Genomic DNA, 21,901 nt, shown 5'->3' with positions numbered 1-21,901 from the left:
TGAATCCTGACCCTTCTCCGTCCCTGCCCTTCATGAAGCATCTTTCAGTGACACAGGTTCTACAAGCGGGGATGTTGAAGCATCAGACCTTCTTCTCAGCCCCTTACCTGCAAGACATGACCCACAGGAGGCTCGATACGTTTCTATCGGCCCTGTGGTGGCTTCACAACAGCTGGTCTAAACCTCAGGCTCCTTGATGGACAAGTATCAGAAGATTGAGAGCATTGTTACCTGGTGTTAGTCTGCACGAATGAAAAGATCTGTCTGGCCCTTATCCTTTTCTTCATCCTCTCCTCCCACGGAGAAAGCTGCATCCTGGGTTCTCTGCACAGCTGACCTCAAACCACTGCAGGTAGACCATGCTTCCTTGTGTTCCTAGTATTAGGTGTAATACTGTCATGTCCCCATACCCTGACGAGGTGGTATTGGGAGAGTCCTAGCCTGGATTCCCTTCTGAGGGACTCCAGGGCAACTGCCTAGAACAAGTCACTTTTCACCTTCGCACACACCTTACGTAGGCCGCGGCAGTTCACAACCGCCAGCGAGGAGCAGGGATTCCCTATTGTCCGAGTACTTGATCGCTCGAATATGGAATCCCCGGGCAAGCCAAAGCCAGTATGGCCGGGACTTACCACTCTTTCTAAGGGTTAAGTCACCCCATGTAAATAGTGTGGTTTGTATTTCAGTTACGGAACAAATGGCAAATTCGTAGATAATTTGTATTTTTCCTAACTATACAAACCTTAGCTATTTACAGTTATGTGCCCGCCAGCCCTGTCCCCCAAGATAAGTCCTACCTCTAAGTAAAGTGGAGTATTCTCTGGCGTGTGTGAGGGGGAGTGGTAGCTAGCTACCCCTCCCTACCCCCCCCCGCTAACTAGCGGTAGGGTAGGAAACCCTCGTTAAAACTTTATGGCTCGTCATCGGCTGCGCCGAAGTAATCACCCCATGTAAATAGCTAAGGTTTGTATAGTTAGGAAAAATACAAATTATCTACGAATTTGTCATTTTTTTTTCTGCCTTGAAAAAAATTCTGATCCCTCCAATAAACAATCAAAATAAATGCTCTATTTTACCATGGTTTACCTGATTGGTATTTTGTTTGTTTCCATTCTTTTGTACAATTAGGCAATATCAGCACACTTGGCTCTCTTCTCCAGACTGTCTATACATCACACAATTTTGAGCTAGCTTCTTGTGGAATTTCTATTTCTCTGTATTCTTCCCCATAGAAATTGCTGAAGGGTCTTTGCATTGTTTCTTTGGCCCTTAATTGCACCCACTTTTCAGCATTCTATTTTATCTCTATTCCTATTACCCTTCTTCCACCTTACTTTCCAACCTGTTTCAAGTTTTACTCCATAGTGCTATTGTGGGGTTTTCTCCCAATAGCATGTAAGTGCTGCAAGATGTCATCCCTAGTACTGTGGCATATGGTCTAAATTTCATAGATAAATGACTGGCAAAAGTAAAAGCCTTAATGATAACTCCAGATACTTGGCTGAATAGAGGATAGGCCTCCAGAGAAAAATATTTTTATTCTCTACTCAACTGCCAAAGATTTTAGAGGCAGAATAGCACCAAGAGAGGGAAACTACCACAACAAAATGGCTTTGATGTGGCCTGGCTGAGATCAGTTTCAAGGATGCAAAATTATATCCTTTGTAAAATGTTTGATTTTTCTGTTTTAAGTTATCTACTGTAGTATCCTAACTATCATAAGCACTTTCCACCTATTCCCCAGCCTAGATCAAAGAGCAAGAATGTTCTGTAGAATGATGGTTGTAATGCCCTAGCAATCCCTCATCAACCATGGAGGTGATCACCTGAGTCATTCTGAACTTACCTTACCTGAGATCACTTGGACATTCCTTGCAGAAGTGGACACCAAATAGAAATTTACCAGAAAGTGATTGAAATAGAATTTAATGAAAAATTGCTTCCCTGCTTTATCGATTAAAGGTAAAAATATAATAATTTCAATGGTGATGATTAGGAATTGCATTCTGATATCCATTTGACACCCCCAATTGGGAGACTGTCATCCTACCACCAACCAAAATACTTGCAACTCTAGTCCTTATTCATAATTGTATAAGGTCTATTTTAGTGTATTCGCATCCAACCCAAAAATACTTGTAATTCCAGTCCTTATTCATGATATTGTAAGGTCTGGTTTATTGTTTTTCTATGTTGCCACAGTGTTCATAATCACAGAGAAAGTATCCCTGCCCTCGACTATAAGTCCCACTAATGAGACGAAAACTTACCATTACCAGAAAAGGAAATAGTTGACAGAAGACGAGATTTATCTTTTTTTTTTTATTTTATTCCTTTCTTTCAACAATAATTTCTGCAATATATCATCATCTTCATGTTTTATATATTTCATATTAGTATTGTTAATTTTTTTCACGGGTAAAAGTTAGCCCATATTGATTGTTTCCACTTATTGCCATTCTACCGTTCCTACGCAGTATTCGTCATATTCTTACATATGTAGTCTACATTATTTTCAAGCTCATGCAATACCTAAAACAGGAATGATCCAGTTCATAGTCACAGTCACACACAAGGTGGAATCACAAACAAACAAACAAACAAACCTTATTTCTAATGAACTCTCTCTCTCTCTCTCTCTCTCTCTCTCTCTCTCTCTCTCTCTCTCTCTCTCTCTCTCTCTCTCATATATATATATATATATATATATATATATATATATATATATATATATATATATATATATATATATATATATATATATATACACATAAAATTCATTATTATGAATAAGTAGTTTTATATCTTTTGACAGCTACTTATTGTTGAATTATAACAGAATAATATAATCATTTCAATTAATATAAAGTTTTTTTTTACACAAAATCACAGTGCTTTACCATTATTCAGAGATAATTACATAAAAAAAAAAATTCCAAAATTATTCTATAATCACTTACCAATGAATGAATAAACATTTCGGTTGTTTAGAGTGAAATACATTGGAGAATAAAGCAAACTTTGGAAAAAATTCCATAATCAACAGTAAAACAAATCAACATGGAAATGTAGCTTATTATAGAATAAATGAGCGAGTATATCCGATGATGACAAATCTTGTATAGAACTCCAGTAGCAAATCTACAGCCTCGTAGCGAAAGGGTTAAAGCAAAGTAAAAACTTTTCCTAAAGGAAACAAGATGTGGAAAAGGGATCCAGCAGGTCCCATCATCTTACTTGGGGTATTTTGAAGCCAGGCTCTTCCCACATAAATTGCAGTTTGGGTTAATTATAAGTGATTTGTTTGTTGTGATTTTATAAATGTGAATTTATTTTAAAATAAACAAGTAAATCATGAGAGTTTCACTTTTGCAGTTGTTTTTTTCAGGTTTATGGAGGCATCTGATATCCAGTTACCATTTCCCACTAAAGGGTCAACTAGTCAAAATTACCAGACAATTATTATAGAGAATGATGAATACATATTGCCTCCAAATGCTGATTATATATGTGATGATGTTAGAAGTATATTATCCCATACTCCAAAAAATAAATACAACTTAATCGTTATGGATCCGCCTTGGTGGAATAAGTATATACGAAGACGAAGAAGTACAAGTGGATCAAATGATGGGTAAGGATTATTCTTTGACTTTTCATGATTAAGAGAAAAGCAAACATACGTTACGTAATAAAATTCTAACTTAAATATGTAATAAACTCAAAATCATAAAATTTTATTCACCATTATTTAATAGACAGACCAGATAATGCAGAAATTATAGAGAAATAAGATTTCTTGAGATTGTTTTATAAGTAGTGTACTGTATTAGAGAAGATACTAGAGTTAAAGCTGAGATAAAAAAAAATAGTATTAAAATTATAGTTGTCATTTGTTCCAGGACAAATAAAAATCATCATCCTTTATGTAGGAGAATGATAACAGCGAAGCTGGAATACAGCAGTTGAAATTTTATGAAGAGGTGTAGGTAGTTAGCTAGTGGTTACTGGCTGGAAGGCAGGGAGTGGTCACTTCGATAGCAGCTCCTCAACATCTGAATCTTAGCATCGATAATGTTTCTTTAACTTTGTATGACTTTTAAAATTTTAGGTGTAATTCTCGACAGCAAATTTACTTTTAAGAAACACATTAGGTCTGTGTTTTTCAATTTCTCAAAAATTAGTTTATTGAGAGTCTTGTAAGATTTTTGGTGATCAATCTGTTTTAAAGAAGTATTTTAATTCTTTCATTCTACCTTGTTTTGAGTATTATGCTGTTTGGTTTTCAGCTGTTGATTCTCATCTTAATTTATTGGACGGGAACTTATGGTCAAATAAATTTCTTATTCCTGATCTAGATGTTCATCTGTGACACCATCATTCAATAAGTTTTTTTTATGCAGGTTCCATAAAATTTTTCATAATTCTGATCATCCTTTGCATTCAGGTTTTCACGGACAGTACCACCCTGTTCGTAATACCAATTATGCAGTTTATTCTAATAGTCGGCCCGTCTCCATTATGAGGATCAATACTACATAGATTCTAGAATTTTTATTCAAGCTTTTACCAAGTTGTGGAATGATCTTCCTAAACTGTTGGTTGAATTGATAGAACTTTAAAAGTTAAACTAACAGCAAATGTTTTCATTTTGAACAGGCTGTTTTTTTTTTTTTTTTTTTTTTTTTTGGTACTGTTCTTAAAATATTGTATTTTAATTGTTCATTACTTCTCATATAGTTCACTTATTTTCTTATTTCCTTTCCTCACTGGGCTATTTATCTCTGTTGGAGCCCTTGGTTTTATAGCATTCTGCTTTTCTAACTAAGGTTGACCTTAGCTAGTAATAATAAGGATAATAATGATAATAACATTCTACAAAAGAGTACAGCATGTGGTCATATGTCACACCTAGGAAATCTCACCAAGATTCTCCTCAGTCCCTGATATTAGCCCCCCCCCCCCTTCATTTTTTCAGTCAACCAACAAAGTCTTAGAGATTCTAGTCTTTATTCCTGATTGTGTAAGAGCTATTTTAGTCTGTTTTTATGTTACCATGTAGAATCACACCACTATCTCTAGCCAATGGCAAAATTTCCTAACTGAGGCATTACTCAAATCCTTACTGACACCCCCCAGCTTAGAAATGTTAGGATCCTCGCATCTCAACCCACCAACAGATGAAACACCTGCAATTCTGGTCTTTATCCATGATTGTGTTAGGCCTATTTTAATGTATTTCTATGTTGGTGTATGTGTTCAAATCACACATGAAGTATTTTGTAATGTGAGATGTAGTTGTGCTGCTCTTCTCCCCTCCCACATCCCCGTTACTCCCTCCTGTGACTCCCACCAACAACACCACCAAAAACACCAGTCTTGCAAGTTGAAAGGATTTGTTTTGTGAATTTCCGTCACCCTTTTTTTATCTAAAGTCACTCCAAATTATCTCTTCACTATAGATAATTACCTGAAAATGTATCAATCAATAGAAATCTTCTTATTTTTATAGATATCCAGATTCCTACTTGATTTACTTGCATTTCACCAAAATATTCAATATCGTATCGTTGATTATATTTGTAACCTTGATAGCTGTAGACATGATGACACCTGACGTGTGTTCATCATCCTCATCATCTCCTACGCCTATTGACAGAAAGGGCCTCTGTTAGATTTTGACAGTCATCTCTACAGTATATTGAGCTTTTAAATCAGTCTCCCACGTTATGATTCATAGTCCTCAGCCATGTAGGCCTGGGCCTTCCAATTCTTCTAATGCCCTGTGGAGCCCAGTTAAAAGTTTGATGAACTAATCTCTCTTGGAGAGTGCAAAGAGCATGCCCAAACCATCTCCATCTATCCCTCACTATGATCTCATCCACATATGGCACTCGAGTAGTTTCTCTTATAGTTTCATTTCTAATTCTGTCCTGCCATTTAACTTCCAATATTCTTCTGAGAGTTTTGTTCTCAAATCTACAAAATCTGTTGGATATTGTTTCATTGTCATTACATGACTCGTGTCCATACAGTAACATCAATCTCACAAAACTGATATATAGCCTAACTTTTATATGTAATTTCAGGCGATTTGATTTCCACATTTTTACTTAACCTAGCCATTGACCGATTTGCTTTTTTCAATCTTTCATTAAACTCCAATTCTAAAGACCCTTTATTAGAGATCATAGTTCTTAGATATTTAAATGATTCTACCTCCTTAATTCTTTTTCCTTCCAATGATTTTTCTCATCTTCCATTGCATATTCCATTCTCATCATCTCTGTCTTTTATGTAATTATCTTGAGCCCAACTTCATGTGATATTTCATGCATTCTGGTAAGCAAGCATTGCAAATCCTTTAGTGTTCTGTAAATATGTACAGTGTCATCAGCATACTCTAGGTCAGCTAATTTTCTATCACCAATCTAGTCCAATCCTTCTCCACCATCGCTAACTGTTCTATGCATTACAAAATGCATGAGGAGGATACACAACACAGGTGACAACACATTCCCTTGGAGTACTCCATTGTTCACTGGAAATTCATTTGACAGGACTCCACTAACATTAACTATGCAGTTGCTTTGCCCATGAATAGACTTGATGAAATTTACATATTTAAGAGGAACTCTATGATAATGCAGTACTCTCTACAAAATTGGATGGTGCACATTATCAAAAGCTTTTTCATAGTCCACAAATGCCATCAAAAGTGGATTTGTATATTATACACATAGATGTACAACATGTCTTAAAATTCAAAGTTGGTTAGTAAATCTACCTTTTCTAAATCCTGCTTGTTCATCTCTCAGCTTTTCTTTAATCATTCTCGCTAGTCTCTTTAGAATAAGCATGCTATACAGTATATTTTCATGACAACTGACGCAAGTGTGATGCCCTTGTAATCATTACTATCAGTCAGATAATTTTTTGCCATTTTCACCAACACTCCTACCTCCCATTCATCAGGTTTTGCATTTTCACATCACATTCTTCAAAATAATCTTGTAAGTATTCTGGGAGTCACTTCAATTTCTGCCAATATCATCTCAGCAGTTATTCCATCGTATCCAGGGGCTTTCCATCTCTTTGAGTTTTTTAATGGTAGCTTTGACTTCAAACACACTGAATTCATTCATGGGTACATCAAGGCCTTCCTTAGCTTCAGGTATATCAATCAATTATTCCCTTCATATCTTCTATTCATGACCTCACTAAAGTGTTCCATCCAATGTTGCTTTTCTTCATCTTCTGTTGTTATAACAGGTCCATCTCTTTTTGATGGGTGTATGCTTCTGTTTCGTTGCCCCAGTAGAGCTTTGATTAATAATTCTATGAGCAATTCTTACGCCATAGCCACTCCCTGAATTCATAGCTTTGTCAGTCTCATCTGCTTTTCTGTCTAAATATTCTCTCCAGTCATTCCTGGCTTTACTTTTGACCTTCATATCAGTACTGGAATACTTATCATGCTCTATCTTGTAATTTTCATTACTTCCTCGAAAACTTTCAACAATCAATTTCTGTCTTTGTCCGCTTTTTATAGTATCCCAACTATCATTTGATATCCATGGCTTTCTCCTTGTAACTATATGTCCCAAAACTTCACTACCAACTGTCTGATATATGTTATTAATATCACACCATTCTTTGTTCATTGTCTGCTCTTTGTCTCTTAAATTCTCTTAAGACTGCAAATCTATTCTTACATTCAATTGCAAATATTTCTCTGTGCTCATCTTCTAGAAGCTTAGTTGTATCAAATCTAGGTATTCTATCTACATTTCTGTTGAGTGCCTTCAGTTTTAAATTCACTGTGGCAATTTCTTTTATTATTTTCTCAACTATCATTTCTACAAAACAATATAATTTTCATCTCTTTGGTATATAATATAATTCACATTGGTATTTTTCATTTGTTCCGCTAGTAGAAGTTAGTCTACTGGCATTATTTCTATTTATTGACATTCTATGCAGTATTTGTCATGTTCTTACTTGCACATTCCATATTTCCAAGCCAGTGAAATACCCAAAACTTGAACTATCTGGTTCATAGTGTCAGTCACATGAAGAACAAACAAACCTTTTGTCTAATGAACTAAATTTACTCTCTCTCTCTCTCTCTCTCTCTCTCTCTCTCTCTCTCTCTCTCTCTCTCTCTCTCTCTCTCTCTCTCTCTCTCTCTCTCTCAAATAGGGTTAGCCAGTCCGATTTGAACGCTATTGTGCTCTCTTCTTAGCTGTCGCAACTGAGATCATCTTTGGAACAATTCTGCGAACATACACCACAATTTGAGCATCTTTGAAACATTGTCACACATGATTAAAATGCGAGCATCTTTGCAACATTGCCTTTTTTTGCTGATTATTGCTAACGTGTAGTATTTGCTCACCCTTTTGTTGTACCATGTCTCTAGATTGCTCTCCTATTAGAGATATACTGTACTACTATGGATTTACACATTATTGAGAGAGCACCATGACATAAGTGCAGGATTACAAGCCGCAATTCAACTGTTCAAGTGGTTGCCTGAGATCGATTGTACACCCTCTCAACCACTCGCGATCGGTCGCCCACCTTCTCAACTACTCGCACACACTCTTACCTGGTCACTGCCCTCTCTCCCGCTTGCTACATCACTCTTCCATGGGAGTCTGCGGTGGGAGTCTTTTCCACCACCTTTTTTGCTGGAGAAGCTATTTCTTCAAAGGCACCTTCACCAGGGATCCCTTCAGTGGTGTTGAAGGATCACTGGTCACTCAATAGGGATCACCCAACCTTCCTGTTCCAGTGGGACATGAGGTTCAGGACGATATTGCCTGGTGGCTGAACTATGAAAACCTGAGTAGGGGAGTCCCACTCGACTCCCCACCCCCGGGCATACAGCTGTCCTAAGATACATGAACGGGGAGTGGGGTACACATCTGAGCATCCTTGTTGATTCCGGAGTTTGAGGAAAAGATGATTATATACCAACATCTTAGAAATCCAACCAGCTATTTTAGCCCTCCAAGCATTTCAAGAATGTTTGAGGAAGCCATGCCAGACCATTGAGCTGTGTTTGCAGAAACACCCTTGGTAGCATCTTGATGCCTATGCCTTTCCTCAGTTTAGCCTGATCGCCCCGCTGATCAACCAAATGTCAATTATACCAGGTCTCGGGATGACCCTGGTGGCTCCTAGGTGGGCATATGGCAAGTGGTCTCCAGATTTTTTAGCACTTTTACTCAAGGTCCCCCAAGATAACCACCCAAGTGTTCCACACTTCTCTTGTCAACCACATCCTCCAAGACTATCTAACAGAGCGAAAAGTGTTTCGTTAGGCACTATATTTGAGAGATCTAGGTACTTGCAGCAGTTCTTTGCTGCATTTCACCAAGGAAATTGGCTGTTTTTTATTATTGAGCTCGTAGAAGGGGTACTTCTCTGGTTAGTGCATTTCTAGCTCAAATCATGGATTTCCTTGTCTTCTTATGGCAAGAGAAGTACCTCACTCGTGGCTGTCAAAGTCTGCAGCCCATCCTTGACTACAGTCTTTTGACTGAGAGGTGTAGACCTCTTCTTGTGGAGTTGTCTATGCTTAAGAGGAACATTGAGCAATCTTGCTTCCTTCCTGGAGTGTGATGTGACCATGTCTCTCAAAGCTTTTACATGTACCCTGTTTAAGCCTTTAAAAAGGTTGTCATACAAAGATCTGACCCTTAAGACAGTATTTTTGCTAAGCCTTTGCTGATGACGCTACTCTCTTTGCATCAATTCCATCTCCTGTATGTAGATCTGGGGTTGCTGAATCCTTAATAGAGATCTAGTTAAAATTAGTGCAAGGTGCAAATTATGAGGTATGAAGCTGAATCCTAACAAAACTCAAAGTATGATTGTAAGTAGGTCAAAGATAGTGGCTCCTAATCTTCCAGATCTCAGCATTGATAATGTTTCTTCAACTCTGTATGACTTTTAAAATTTTAGGTGTGATTCTCAACAGCAAATTCTCTTTTGAGAAACACATTAGGTCTGTCTTCTTCAATTGCCCCAAAAATTGGCTTGTTAAGAAAGTTCTCCTGTCTGGTCTTCAGCTACTGATTCTCATCTTAATTTATTGGACAGGAACTTACGGTCTATTGAATTTCTTATTCCTGATCTAGATATTAATCTCTGGCACCATCGTTCAGTTAGTTCATTATGCATGTTGCATAAGATTTTTTATAATACTGACCATCCTTTACATTCAGATCTTCCCGGACGTTCCATCCTGTTCATAACACTAGGCTTGCAGTTAATTCTAATTGTCAGGCATTCTCCATCATGAGGTTCAATACTAAACAGTATTCAAGAAGTTTTATTTCAGCTGTGACCAAGTTGTGGAATGATCTTCCTAATCAGATCGTTGAATCAGTAGAACTTCAAAAAGTTCAAACTTGCAGCAAATGTTTTGATGTTGAACAGGCTGACATAAGTCTTTTTTATAGTTTATATATGAAATATTCGTTTTAATGTTATTGTTTTTAAAATATTTCATTTTAAATGTTTATTATTTCTTATATCGTTTATTTCCTTATTTCCTTTCCTGACTGGGCTATTTTTCCCTGTTGGAGCCCTTTGGCTTATAGCATCTTGCTTTTCCAACTAGGGTTGTAGCTTAGCTAGTAATAATAATGATAATAATTGGGGAAGAATAGGTGATTTGCACAAACTTTATTTTAGAGTCACCCATGCCGAGGTTTGCAATAAAGGTCTTTATTTCTGCATAGCAAAAGATTCAACTTGATAAGTGTAGGTTAGTTTCTACTTTATGAAAAATACCCCTTTTCTTCTTTATACGTATCTATAAGCAATACCAGCTGAACTCGGTTGAGTCCCTGATTAGGCTGAAGGAACATAGAGAGTAGAGGTCCCCTTTTTGTTTTGTTTCATTGTTGGTGTCGGCTACCCCCCAAAATTGGGGGAAGTGCCTTGGTATATGGATGGATAAGCAATTCTTTGTTTTTGCAGGTATGAAATGTTGTCTGTAGCTGACATATTGCAGATTCCCCTTAAAGAAATTTTGGCTGAGGGAGGACTCTTAGTAATATGGTGTACAAATAATGCTTCTCAGTTAAAGGAACTGAAAGAGGGTCTGCATAACTGGGATGTTGATTTAATTACAACCTGGTTTTGGTTAAAGGTATGTCTGATAATGGCCTTTTAGATCTGAAATGTATTTTCAATGTTAAAAGGTTATTTCTTGATCTTGGTTCCATTTTCTAGTGTTGAGATAGGGTTCTTCTGTTGTTTCATTTTATAGATAGGTTGGTAATTAAAATTTATAATTCAGAAGATTGGAAACAGTATAGACCATCCAACTTTAGATACATTATGAAGAATTGATATTGAAAATGCTTTCTTAAAATTTTTAGCTTCCAAGTCTTACCCATTAAATGATTGGAACAAAAAAAAAAAAAAATAGAATAAAACTCCAAAAGCCAAGTTTCAGAATGATTTAAAAGATTATGGGAAGGTGCTGTACTTAGATTTTTATTTTCTAATAAATGTTCATATGGAACAAAAGAACAAGTATTAAATTCAGAAAGGCAGTAGAAAACACAATGAGAAGGTAAGATTAATGTAATGAGCTGTAATTCTAATTTGAGATAATCATTCATATGAAATGTGTCATCCCATTCTTATCAGTTTACTTGTTTTGGCCCATCACATGATATCGGTGAGACCTTCTGCATCTTTTAGTCTCCTAGCGAAATATGTTAGATCTCATTTCTTATTGTGTGTGTTGATTTTTAAGTTTGATATGCCAAAAAAAAGTTATAACCCGTGATACTGGAAATATTTTGATGATACGATCTTATTTTAAGATTACTTGGTGAGGCTTATCAAGAAAAGTATTCGGCATTCAAAGCTACTATGTTTTGTGATTTCAACACATAAATATGCAAATGATTATCACCACCATTATTTTTAAATTTTTAACCCTAGTTTTTCCATTTATCCAGTAAGACATGTTTTTAAAATGTCTTCCTGTTTTAGACTGTCTTTCTGACTTTCATTACAGTCTAGGGCTTTGTTTTTTTTTATTATTATGATTATTATTATTATTATTATTATTATTATTATTATTTATAGGCCTTCAACTTGACTCCTTTTCCACAACTGTTTATACCTTCTTACTGATGTTTGTCATGTTTCACTACTTCCATACCTACCTCTTTTGTGACTTGAGTGTTCTTCATCCCTTTGTTTTTTATGTCTGGATTATCTCAGATAGACAAATCAAAATCAATCAATCAATCACAAACTAAAAGCATTGTTTTGCTTGAATTGATTCTCAGTTCTCTCATCTCCCTTCCACTTTTCCATATTTTAATCATTTTTCTGAATTTTTTTGTTCCGACAATGAATACAAACCCTTTCGCTATTTATTAGGGATACTTTTGGCGAAGCTGAAAGACTAGCCATAAGACTTTTAGCGAGGTGTAATTTTCCCACCACTAGTTAGCAGGGGGTAGGGGTTGGCCAGCTATCCTGCTCACACATACACCTGTGTTGTCTCATCACTTTTTCTTTTGTCTCAGCTAAGAACAGCTGTTGTCTCACTGAGTTCCATGCATTTAACTTAGGTGTGCTTGCTTCTTGTTACCATCCATCATGCAGACCTTATCCAGGACTTGAAGGACGCTCCTGCGGTACCCTCATGTCCTCGGCCAAGACTGACCCCCATTTGTTGTGTCCGGCCTGCAGAGGACGGCCTTCCTCCCAGTGGGCGAGATATGGGCAGCAGCACAAGAAGAAGTCTTAACTACTGCACTGTAATTGTTCAGTGGCCACTTTCCCCTTTCTAAGGGTAGAAGAGACTCTTTTGCTTTCAATAGGAAACTGAAGACTTTCTTATTTCATGAGTCTTTTGACAGTGACGATTTAACAGTAAATGAACACTATGTGACTTGAAAAGATAAATACTGTGAACGAACAAGGTAAAACGACAGTGGAGGTCCTTTGGAGAGTGGGGTTCCCCTGCTGTATGGGACCGGAAAAGCAGCCATCAAAGTATAAGTAAGTAAGTATGGTAAGCAGCTGTTCTAGGAGATGGACACTCCAAAATCAAACCATTGTTCTCTAGTCTTGGGTAGTGCCATAGCCTCTGTACCATGGTCTTCCACTGTCTTGGGTTAGAATTCTCTTGCTTGAGGGTACACTCGGGCACATTATTCTATCTTATTTCTCTTCTTCTTGTTATGTTATAGTGTATAGTTTATATAGGAGATATTTATTTTAATGTTGTTACTCTTCATAAAGTATTTCATTTTTCCTTGTGACCTTTCCTCACTGAGCTGTTTTCCCTGTTGGAGCCCCTGGGCTTATAGCATCCTGCTTTTCCAACTAGGGTTGTAGCTTAGAAAATAATAATAATATTAAGAGAGATTCTTTGCCTTCGGGTTCTCCCTGGAAGTCGAAGAAATCTCAGACTTCTACCTTAGACACCAATCTCTTCCCAAAGCTCTTGCTCTAATATTTTCCTCTAGGGACTGGTCGAATGGGAGTGTTGTCCAATTAATGCCAGGTCAACCACAGGGTTCAAATGACGCTGTTTCCCCGAGAGATGTAATACCACCCTTTCCCTGTGGGGAGCCTTTTCTTATGATAATATTTTGCAGGTTTGCCATCGAAGGAACGATTGTTAGAGCTTCTACAGCTGGATGCCAAGAGGAAGCGGACTGCGGCCTCTTCAGAGGTAGAAGGTCCCACATCGAGGAACGCCGAGGTTCTTGTCCCTGAAAAGTCTCCCAAGTCTGCTGCCTGGGACGTACAACCGGTCTCATGTCCTCAGCTGTCGCTTGCTGCAGTTGCTGCCACCAAAGACCATGCTTCTCCTTCTGAGTTTGCTCAGCCTGCGGAGGAGAAGCAACGTCTGAGACCTATTCCTGCCCCTCCGGGTGCTACTTCTCGTGTTCGTGAGAGAGGTCCTCTCCTGATGTTTCTCCGCTTCAGAGAACTTCCAGAAGTCACCCTGTGTCTCCTCAGCCTTCAAGCCCTTCAGAGCATGACTCCCCTGCTGAGGATTCTCACTGACAATCAGTTCAGTGCGTGACCACGCCACCTAATCGTCTTCCTACTGCCGATGATAGGACTTCTTGTTGCCTCCCAAGGGAATGTTACTCCTCTTCGACAGAATGCAGTCTGCAGCGTCCTTCCTGACATTCGCCTTTACTCTTAAAGTAGAAGGCATTACTAGGACGATGTCTCCAAAGATTGACGATCTTCTCATTCTCCTCGTCAGTGTTCCAGAGACTTGCCAGTGGGTGATTGCCATTCATCTCGTCACGCCTCAGCTAGGGACTACTCGCATGCTCGTCATGACCATTCGGTGCACATCCACCCTTCACGCCTGCAAGACCATCATCATTGTCGCAACTGTTTTAGCCTCAAGGTGAGGATGGCAAGTTCATCCTAGCTAAGATTCTTGGACAGGATAAGTTGTACTATGCCAGCTGTATTTTTAGATTGATTTCAGAAGCAGGTCTTCTGAAATCTATGAATTTTATAAGGACATCTTTACTTTTATAGTTTTGAATTGAATACTCTTTTATTCTTAATTTATAACAAATGATAATGGCGTCAGTAACCTCCAATGCCAAGATGCCAGAGAATTCTAAATAATCAATCAATCTTGTCACTGCATCGCCACCACACATCCAGACCATCATCGCATGGAGGTCATCAGCCAGCTCGTCCCCAGCACGTCAAGCGGCTTGCTCATGACCTGCAGTCCACACGTGACCACCATTCTACGTGTGATCATTCACCTCGTTACCACTCGTCAAAGGTCTGGAAGGGGGCTCTTCTTCCAGACCTTTGATGAGTGATCCTGCCCATGCGTGTGACGCACTGTCATCCAGAAAAGCGCATCCCAGTTCGACGCACACCTACGACTCGCCCTCTATTAGATCTGCTCGTCCAGACCCTGCATATGTCACTTCTCCTGCGGTGAGTAGAGCCGTTTTGAGGGCGGCCCCTACAGTTAGAAAGGCGGTGGTAGCAAGTACCACGGAAGATCCTGTTGGAGAAGTCGGTGTCATCCAGCTCTTCCTCTTCTGTCTGACCCCTGACAAAGAGTCATGTTACTATCCTCATCCAGGGATCCTCCACCTCAGATGTTCATCTCCTCTATCAACAGGATGCGAGGATCTGTAGGAGTGGCGTGTTCAGTTCAGCTGGACTTCTCTTGGTGCTGATGACTTCGGTTCTCACCACCAAAAAGAAGAGACTTAGGAACCCAACTCCTCCGCCGGTAGACAATCTCCACACCGTACAAGCCAGATCTCTCTTACAACCAACTACAGTATCAGCTCTCTCCAATTGAAGTGGTCCCTTCGGAGTTACATCCCATCTCCAAGGATATAGAACAACCCTTGTCAGCTCCTTCCCCAACATAAGGACAGTTCTCAAGTAAGTGAAAGAATTCCTCGGGGCCATCGCACTTTGGGGAATTCCTTCTTCCCCGAAGGGAAAGCAAGGACACCAAGATGGTGCCCAAGAACACCACGGCCAGACAGCAGATCCAGGAGAGGACTTGCGGGACCTGCCCAACAGCAGCAGGTATATCAACAAGAGACGTTCCTTTGGCCACTCTAGATGATGACAACGATCCACCCTGATCTCTTATGGGTGAGAATTTGTTTGTGGATGACAACCCAAATGTCGAGACTGAGGACTATCTTCCAAAGACTGCAAGACCCAGGTACACTGAAGCTGAGCAGAAGGAATCAAAGTACACCATCTGGCAGGTCTTGCCCTGCATGAGGGCTATTAATGGTTTGGGCGACCTTGCAGTGTACCCGCGAGAGAGCAAGGACGCCGTCCTTGACCATATCTATGGTAGTTAGCGACCTTCCAAAGCTAGTGCAGCTTTGCCCTGGTTCAAGGGGTTAAAGTGTGCCAGAAAGAAGGCGTTCGCACAAATAGCTGGTTCCTCCAACTCACTTCGAGCGCTCCTCATCAAAGCTCCTCCCACCACCTTTCGTTCAGCAGAGGGGGTACCACAAAGTTTCAGAGGAGCCTCTTCCGGCCTTCAATAAAATATGATGGAATGCCTAGAGATCTGGGCAAAAGGTAAAAAGTCAAGTGAACTGGGCACTGGGCACCACCCCTCGATTTTTTATACTGGGCAAGAGGACCCAGCTACAACCTCAAATTTCCCTGTTCTCTTTTCATGGGTTTTCCGTCTCTCTCCGCAGTGCTATGCACGGAGTCCTGAATAAAAGGAGCTCTATACTTTCTAGGTAAGATATTTTCTTATTTAAACCTAATTAAACATTAGGAGAGGAAAAGAAATAACGAAAAAAAATTCCAGGTGGAATGGGCACACCCTCTGTTAGGAAGTGCATTGAAAGAAGCTTATTAAAAAAATAGATTTAATTAGAATAAATGAAACTAACAACTAGGTTGACAATAATAGTAAGAAAAATTTTGATAACTAAATTTGTATTGAAAAAAAAAAAAAAAAAAAACGTATTCCTTTACACTCCAGCCTCACGATATCTAGATTAAAAAGTTATTTAACAAAAAATAAATTGTTCTCCTGTTTGGACACTTGCAAAGCAAAACAAATCATCAGGAACAGGTTTCTCAGTAAGCCAGACATTTAGTGAAAAAACATCACTCACAAAAGTTCAATAATCTAAGTACATATGTGTGTGCAGCATAAAATTCTCCTCTTCCCCCTACAAACTTACTGGAAGAATAAAGTCTCTCCACAGTTAAAGGCAATTGTACTTTTATTTTATTTTCTTTGTATACTGAACAGCACAGATGTTCTACAGAAGCTAACTCACTCGAGGTTTTGCACATTACAAACTATACTCATATAGACAAACTGTATACTTGTGTTTTATAAAGTGCAGCTTGAATTGATACAAGAGTACTTTCAGCAGGTAAACACTTTCAACCAGAAAGGATATCATCCTACTATGGGGCTATTTTGTATCCCTATCAAGTGAGGATTTACTGTAGGGATCATTAAGTCTGCTATGCCCTTTCTTGATATGACACTGTTGTTAACCCAAGCCATTAGCACTGCATCAGACATGGAGGTGTGGGTACGTCCAGTATATAACATTAATTACCCATAGGAAACAAAGATCTCGGAATTAACGTGACAGCTCTTCCTTATACCACAGTTCAGGCTATGTTATAAATCTACTTGATCTTTAAAAGCCTTAATTTTAACATATCATCCCTGCTGAGTGCAGGGTGCCGTTACTCTCTGAAAACAAAGAAAGCGGTAAGTACCCCATGATGAATGTGGACAAAGAGCACAACAAATAGAAAATAAAAAATGTAAAATATTTAGGCAATAAAATGAATAAACAACTACAGTATAATTTGCATTTTCCTATCTATATCTTTTTTTACAACGTTTTCCATTGACCTTTTGGTAGCTGCACAACAAGAGGTTTAAATAAATCAGGCTGCTTGATGGCGAGGTGTCAGGGTTTCTCCTTGTTACGTGAGCACGTACAGGAAAACCCTGGTTCCAATACCACCCAGTTGGTTCAGACTTCCACCCTCCTAACCAGTGATTCATCCCTAATAAATAACAAAAGGGTTTGTATTTAGTGTTCGAACACATGAAAAATTTGAAAGTAATTTCTACTTCTCTTAATGATGAAAACCTTTAGTTATTTATACAGATTGGCCTGCCATCCCCTGTCCCCTGGTAAGTCTTGCCTACTTTCAAAAGTGACGAGACAACACAGGTGTGTGTGTTTGAGCAGGATAGCTGGCTACCACTAGTTAGCGGGGTAGTTACACCTTGCTAAAAGTCCTTTGGCTAGTTTTCCAGCTTTGCCAAAAGTATATCCCTAATAGATAGCTCAAGGTTTGTATCGTTAGGAAAGATATAAATCAATTTCAAGTTTATCATATTCGGTAGTTCAATTAGGTCATCTACAGTATTAATGCATATCCCATGAGCATCCCTTTCTCTACTCGTGTAGCTTCCTCTATCAGGATAAACACCAAAGGACTCGATGCTTATCCTTGGCAGACAAGTTATTTCTAATTCTTCTATTATTCATACTGTTATCATCACTCTAGATCTTGATTTTGGTTTAGTTGCATCATCAATTTGATGTTACTGCATCATAACAAACAACATCCTTCATACCCAGCTGTGTATGTGAAATTTGAAACATTATACTGAAATAATTCCTAATGGATCAATAGCCATTGTTTCATGAACATTTAATGTAATTATAAAAGATATGTTAAGCTGCTCCAACTATTTTGAGTCTGAAGTGGATGTTATAATTGTTTTCTGCATCATTGGTTATACGGAGTATTGATATTCGTGTGACTAGAACATGTATTCCAGTGACTCCAGTTTATATTTTCAGATTTTTTACGGATTTCATTTCCACAGGTAACACGAGGAGGTGAACCAGTCACACCTTTATGTATACAGGCTCATGGTAAATTGCCTTATGAACGAATTCTACTAGCAAGGAAACGGGGTTTAAATAGCTCTCGTGCAAGTATACCCGATGGTAGAGTTTTATTCAGCATACCAAGTGGTCTGCATTCTCATAAACCACCCCTCACAGGTATTGTACAATGACAAGAAATTTTGTATCGTTTTTGGTTAGAAGTAATTTTTTTTTGTATGCAAACCCATTAATCATAATTTGCCTTATCGGTCTTGAACGGCAGTACAGATGCCTCCTTGAAATATTTTAAAATGATAGGGTTGCTCATTCGCACCCTTAACTACTCGGTTGTTGGTAGTGTCATTATGTGAAAACTACTGCTCGTTCCTCGTCGAACCATTTGTTTTCTAACAGTCGGAATCGATTTGGTATGGCTGGCTCCTGGGCCTTGATGCGTACTATTGAGTCATCAGCAGCCATTGCCTGGCCCTCCCTGGTCCTACCTTAGGTGGAGAGGGGGCTTGAGCGCTGATCATATGCATATATGTACAGTCTCTAGGGCAATGTCACTGTCCCTTGTCTCTGCCATTTATGAGGGACCTTTAAACCTTAAACAGAATTTAGAATTTCTTTCATCAATGAGATTTTTTTATAACTACTGTAGTTTTGGGCATATGGATACTTCAGGTAGGTCACGAGAATACCTAATGTCCTGAATTTGTTTTCCTTTCGAGAGATATGTCCTTAAACTTGATTTATTAGTCTTATCTGAAATCTTTGGATTTCCAAGATTTATCTTTTTTATACAATCGAATGGGGAGTTATTAGGGACTCATATAATTCTATATATACCACAAGACCCCTATTATGCATACAATTCTGTTCTCCCTTCTCCCAGTTTAGTTTCACATGCAGAATATAATTGACAGCTGTAGTCAAGCTTTGATATACACAGAAAATCAGGCAGCAGCAATAATGACTTCTTATCTGCTCCCCAATTAAAGGAGATGCTGGATAGTCTCCACCCGTGAAGAGCCAAGGCTTCACTGGTACTGCTGACTGAGAAGATTTGGCCCCAGGTAACAATCTAGGGACCTCTACCAGAAGAGCAAGCATATTGGGACATTGCTTGGCCTGAGGCCATCTGAAAGCCACCAGGGTCATTTTGAGAGTCCTGGCATAATCAACAATCTGTTCATCACTAGGCCAAAACAGGTTAAAGAGAAAGTTGTAGATGTTGAGAAAGTTGTAGATGTTCAGGAAAGCATCTCCGAATATTCCTCAAGAGACTAGAACAGGGAAGTAGAACCCGGGAAGCTTCCAGTTACAGTACACTGTTTGGCAAACAGGTCAAGCCTCGGGGAGCTCTCCGAGACAAGAAAAATTCCACTCGCAAAGGCTGTAGAAACTAATCTGCTTCTACTCCTTGCCCCTGGCAGCTGAGTGTGTACTAGTACAATTCTTTCATCTTGCTCAGAATGTATCTTGTTGACAACTCTGTTTCATCAAAATTCTTGCCATTTGACATAAGCCATTACATTAGACTAGAGTTAATGCACATCAACACTATGGAGTGTCAACTCAAACATTACTGTAATCCTTGCATCTTGAGGATGCTGTGAAGCAGATGCCTTTCTTCTTCGGTCCACACCCACAAGACAACCAGGTGTGCTCATTACCACTCCATCAATGCATACGAGAACAGTTGCATGTCCCAAGCGAGTCGAGTGTAACTCTCCTAGAGAGATTGATATTGTTAAGCCACTAGGCCAGATCCTTCATACCCTACTGAAGGGCTTTCTCGTGGATTGGAGGAGCCAATGAGATATGAGCTACTCCGAGGATAGTTAACCAAGAAGACATTGCCAGAAATGAGCTGGTTCTTCTGTCTTGGACAGGAATGTTCGTGTAACCTTGAGACTGCTGATACAATCATCGGCAAGAAAGACTTTTGCTACTGTTGTGTATCAACATACCAAGGTACTTCAACCTCTGGTAATGAGATTCAATTTCTCATAGAATTACATCCATCCCCAGATCACGACAAAATGCAAAAATCCACTTGGAATCCTGATGTAGCTGCCTCCCCAAGGAGGCCAGAATCAACCAATTGTAGAGATAAATTACCTGACATATTCCTCTCCAAAGACGCCTCCCAAGGTGACACCCGAGTGAACACTCAGTGAGCCGTAGACAGTCTGAAGTACCGAGTCTTAAACTGGTATACCGTAAAGGGAGAAGCTTTAGCATTTTCACGACGACTGATGAAGACGCACTTAAAAATGTGTCCTCTAGGTCTATCGAAAGTATTAATTCTCCTTATCTAATGGAAGACAGCCCAAACCTTACTGTTTCCATCCCAAACTTTATTTGGCAAACAAACTTGTTCAGAGGGGAGAGGTCAATGACCGAAATGTATCTCCCCCGTCATTGGACTCATGAATGAATGGCTATACCACAGAACTCTCTGACTAAGATTAGTCTGGCCCCTAGTCATCCTGCCCCTCGAGGAACCTCATCCCTCACTAAGTTTGAAGACTTTGCACACCCCTCACGAATAGGACTATTCTGTGCCAAGGACAGAAACTCCTGGTATGGGACCCAGCAAAAGCAGGAGTACCTGGGTCAGAGTAGTAAGACAACTGTGGCCCAGTGCTGCGAGGCACGGGAAAAAAAAAGCTCTCTGTCCTCACATTCTCAGCCTACTAAAACGCACACACTCTTGATATCGGCCTCAAAGGGGCTTGATTGTAAGAAGTACGCGAGTCAAGGGAGCTGAAGATTGCCACATCTACTCTATTAACCTTGGAACAGAAAGTATTTGGGGCCATACACTTCTATCTTGGCAGTGGATCTGCCCACTGCCCCTAGGGAGATCCTTATTTCTGCGACTACGGCTGGCCATCCTGAGTTCTTTGGTTTCTTCATTTTAAAAGATGAATCTGAGCAGGAAGGCCAGCACGCACTTTCTATCTCCTTTTGGGTCTGCAAGCAGAGCAGTTGAGGCCTCCATAAACATCAACGACGATGCTCTCCCAAGGGGAAAGCCACACAGGTTACTCCACCAGGAGCCACAACACTGGGGCACACTGTCACAGGAGGGGAATGCACACTCGCAAGGCCCTCCAAGTCACAACCACTGAGGGATAGGCAGAAGACCCCAAACTCGTGGCACAAGGGTTGGGGCAACTGCCACAGAAAGGGTTGAGATCACTGAAACCAGGACAGGAATTGGAGAACCAGGTGACATTAGTAGCACTCACCTTAGCCAACACTACTTCCCAATCCTTGGCAGGGCCCCTTGCTCCAGACACCAGCCATGTCGGGAGTTACCCAATTAACTTGCCCATCTTCTAGTGTTAAGGAAAGAACCAACAAGCATGATGCAAGTAAAAGCACAAGGAGTACTGGGGAGAAGTAGCCTATGCTACCAACTCCCTCAGGTAATAGAGGGCCTACCTGAAAGACCCCACTGGAGTTTT

At 39.5% G+C, this 21,901-nt stretch overlaps 1 protein-coding gene across 4 annotated transcripts in view; it reads left to right on the top strand.

Annotated features, from left to right (window-relative positions):
• Mettl4 (Methyltransferase like 4) overlaps positions 1 to 21,901 on the top strand; it is a 187,138-nt gene that overhangs the window by 163,809 nt on the left and 1,428 nt on the right. For all 4 annotated transcript variants that reach the window (XM_068364414.1, XM_068364413.1, XM_068364416.1 and 1 more), the window contains 3 exons: positions 3,389 to 3,634; positions 10,996 to 11,167; positions 18,416 to 18,596. In XM_068364414.1, the coding sequence (XP_068220515.1) occupies positions 3,389 to 3,634; positions 10,996 to 11,167; positions 18,416 to 18,596 (599 nt within the window). The remainder of the gene's footprint in view (positions 1 to 3,388; positions 3,635 to 10,995; positions 11,168 to 18,415; positions 18,597 to 21,901) is intronic.

The sequence above is a fragment of the Palaemon carinicauda genome, chromosome 41 (assembly GCF_036898095.1).
Source record: "Palaemon carinicauda isolate YSFRI2023 chromosome 41, ASM3689809v2, whole genome shotgun sequence".
In the NCBI taxonomy this organism is placed as follows: domain Eukaryota; kingdom Metazoa; phylum Arthropoda; class Malacostraca; order Decapoda; family Palaemonidae; genus Palaemon; species Palaemon carinicauda.
This window is presented reverse-complemented; position numbering and strand designations above follow the sequence as displayed.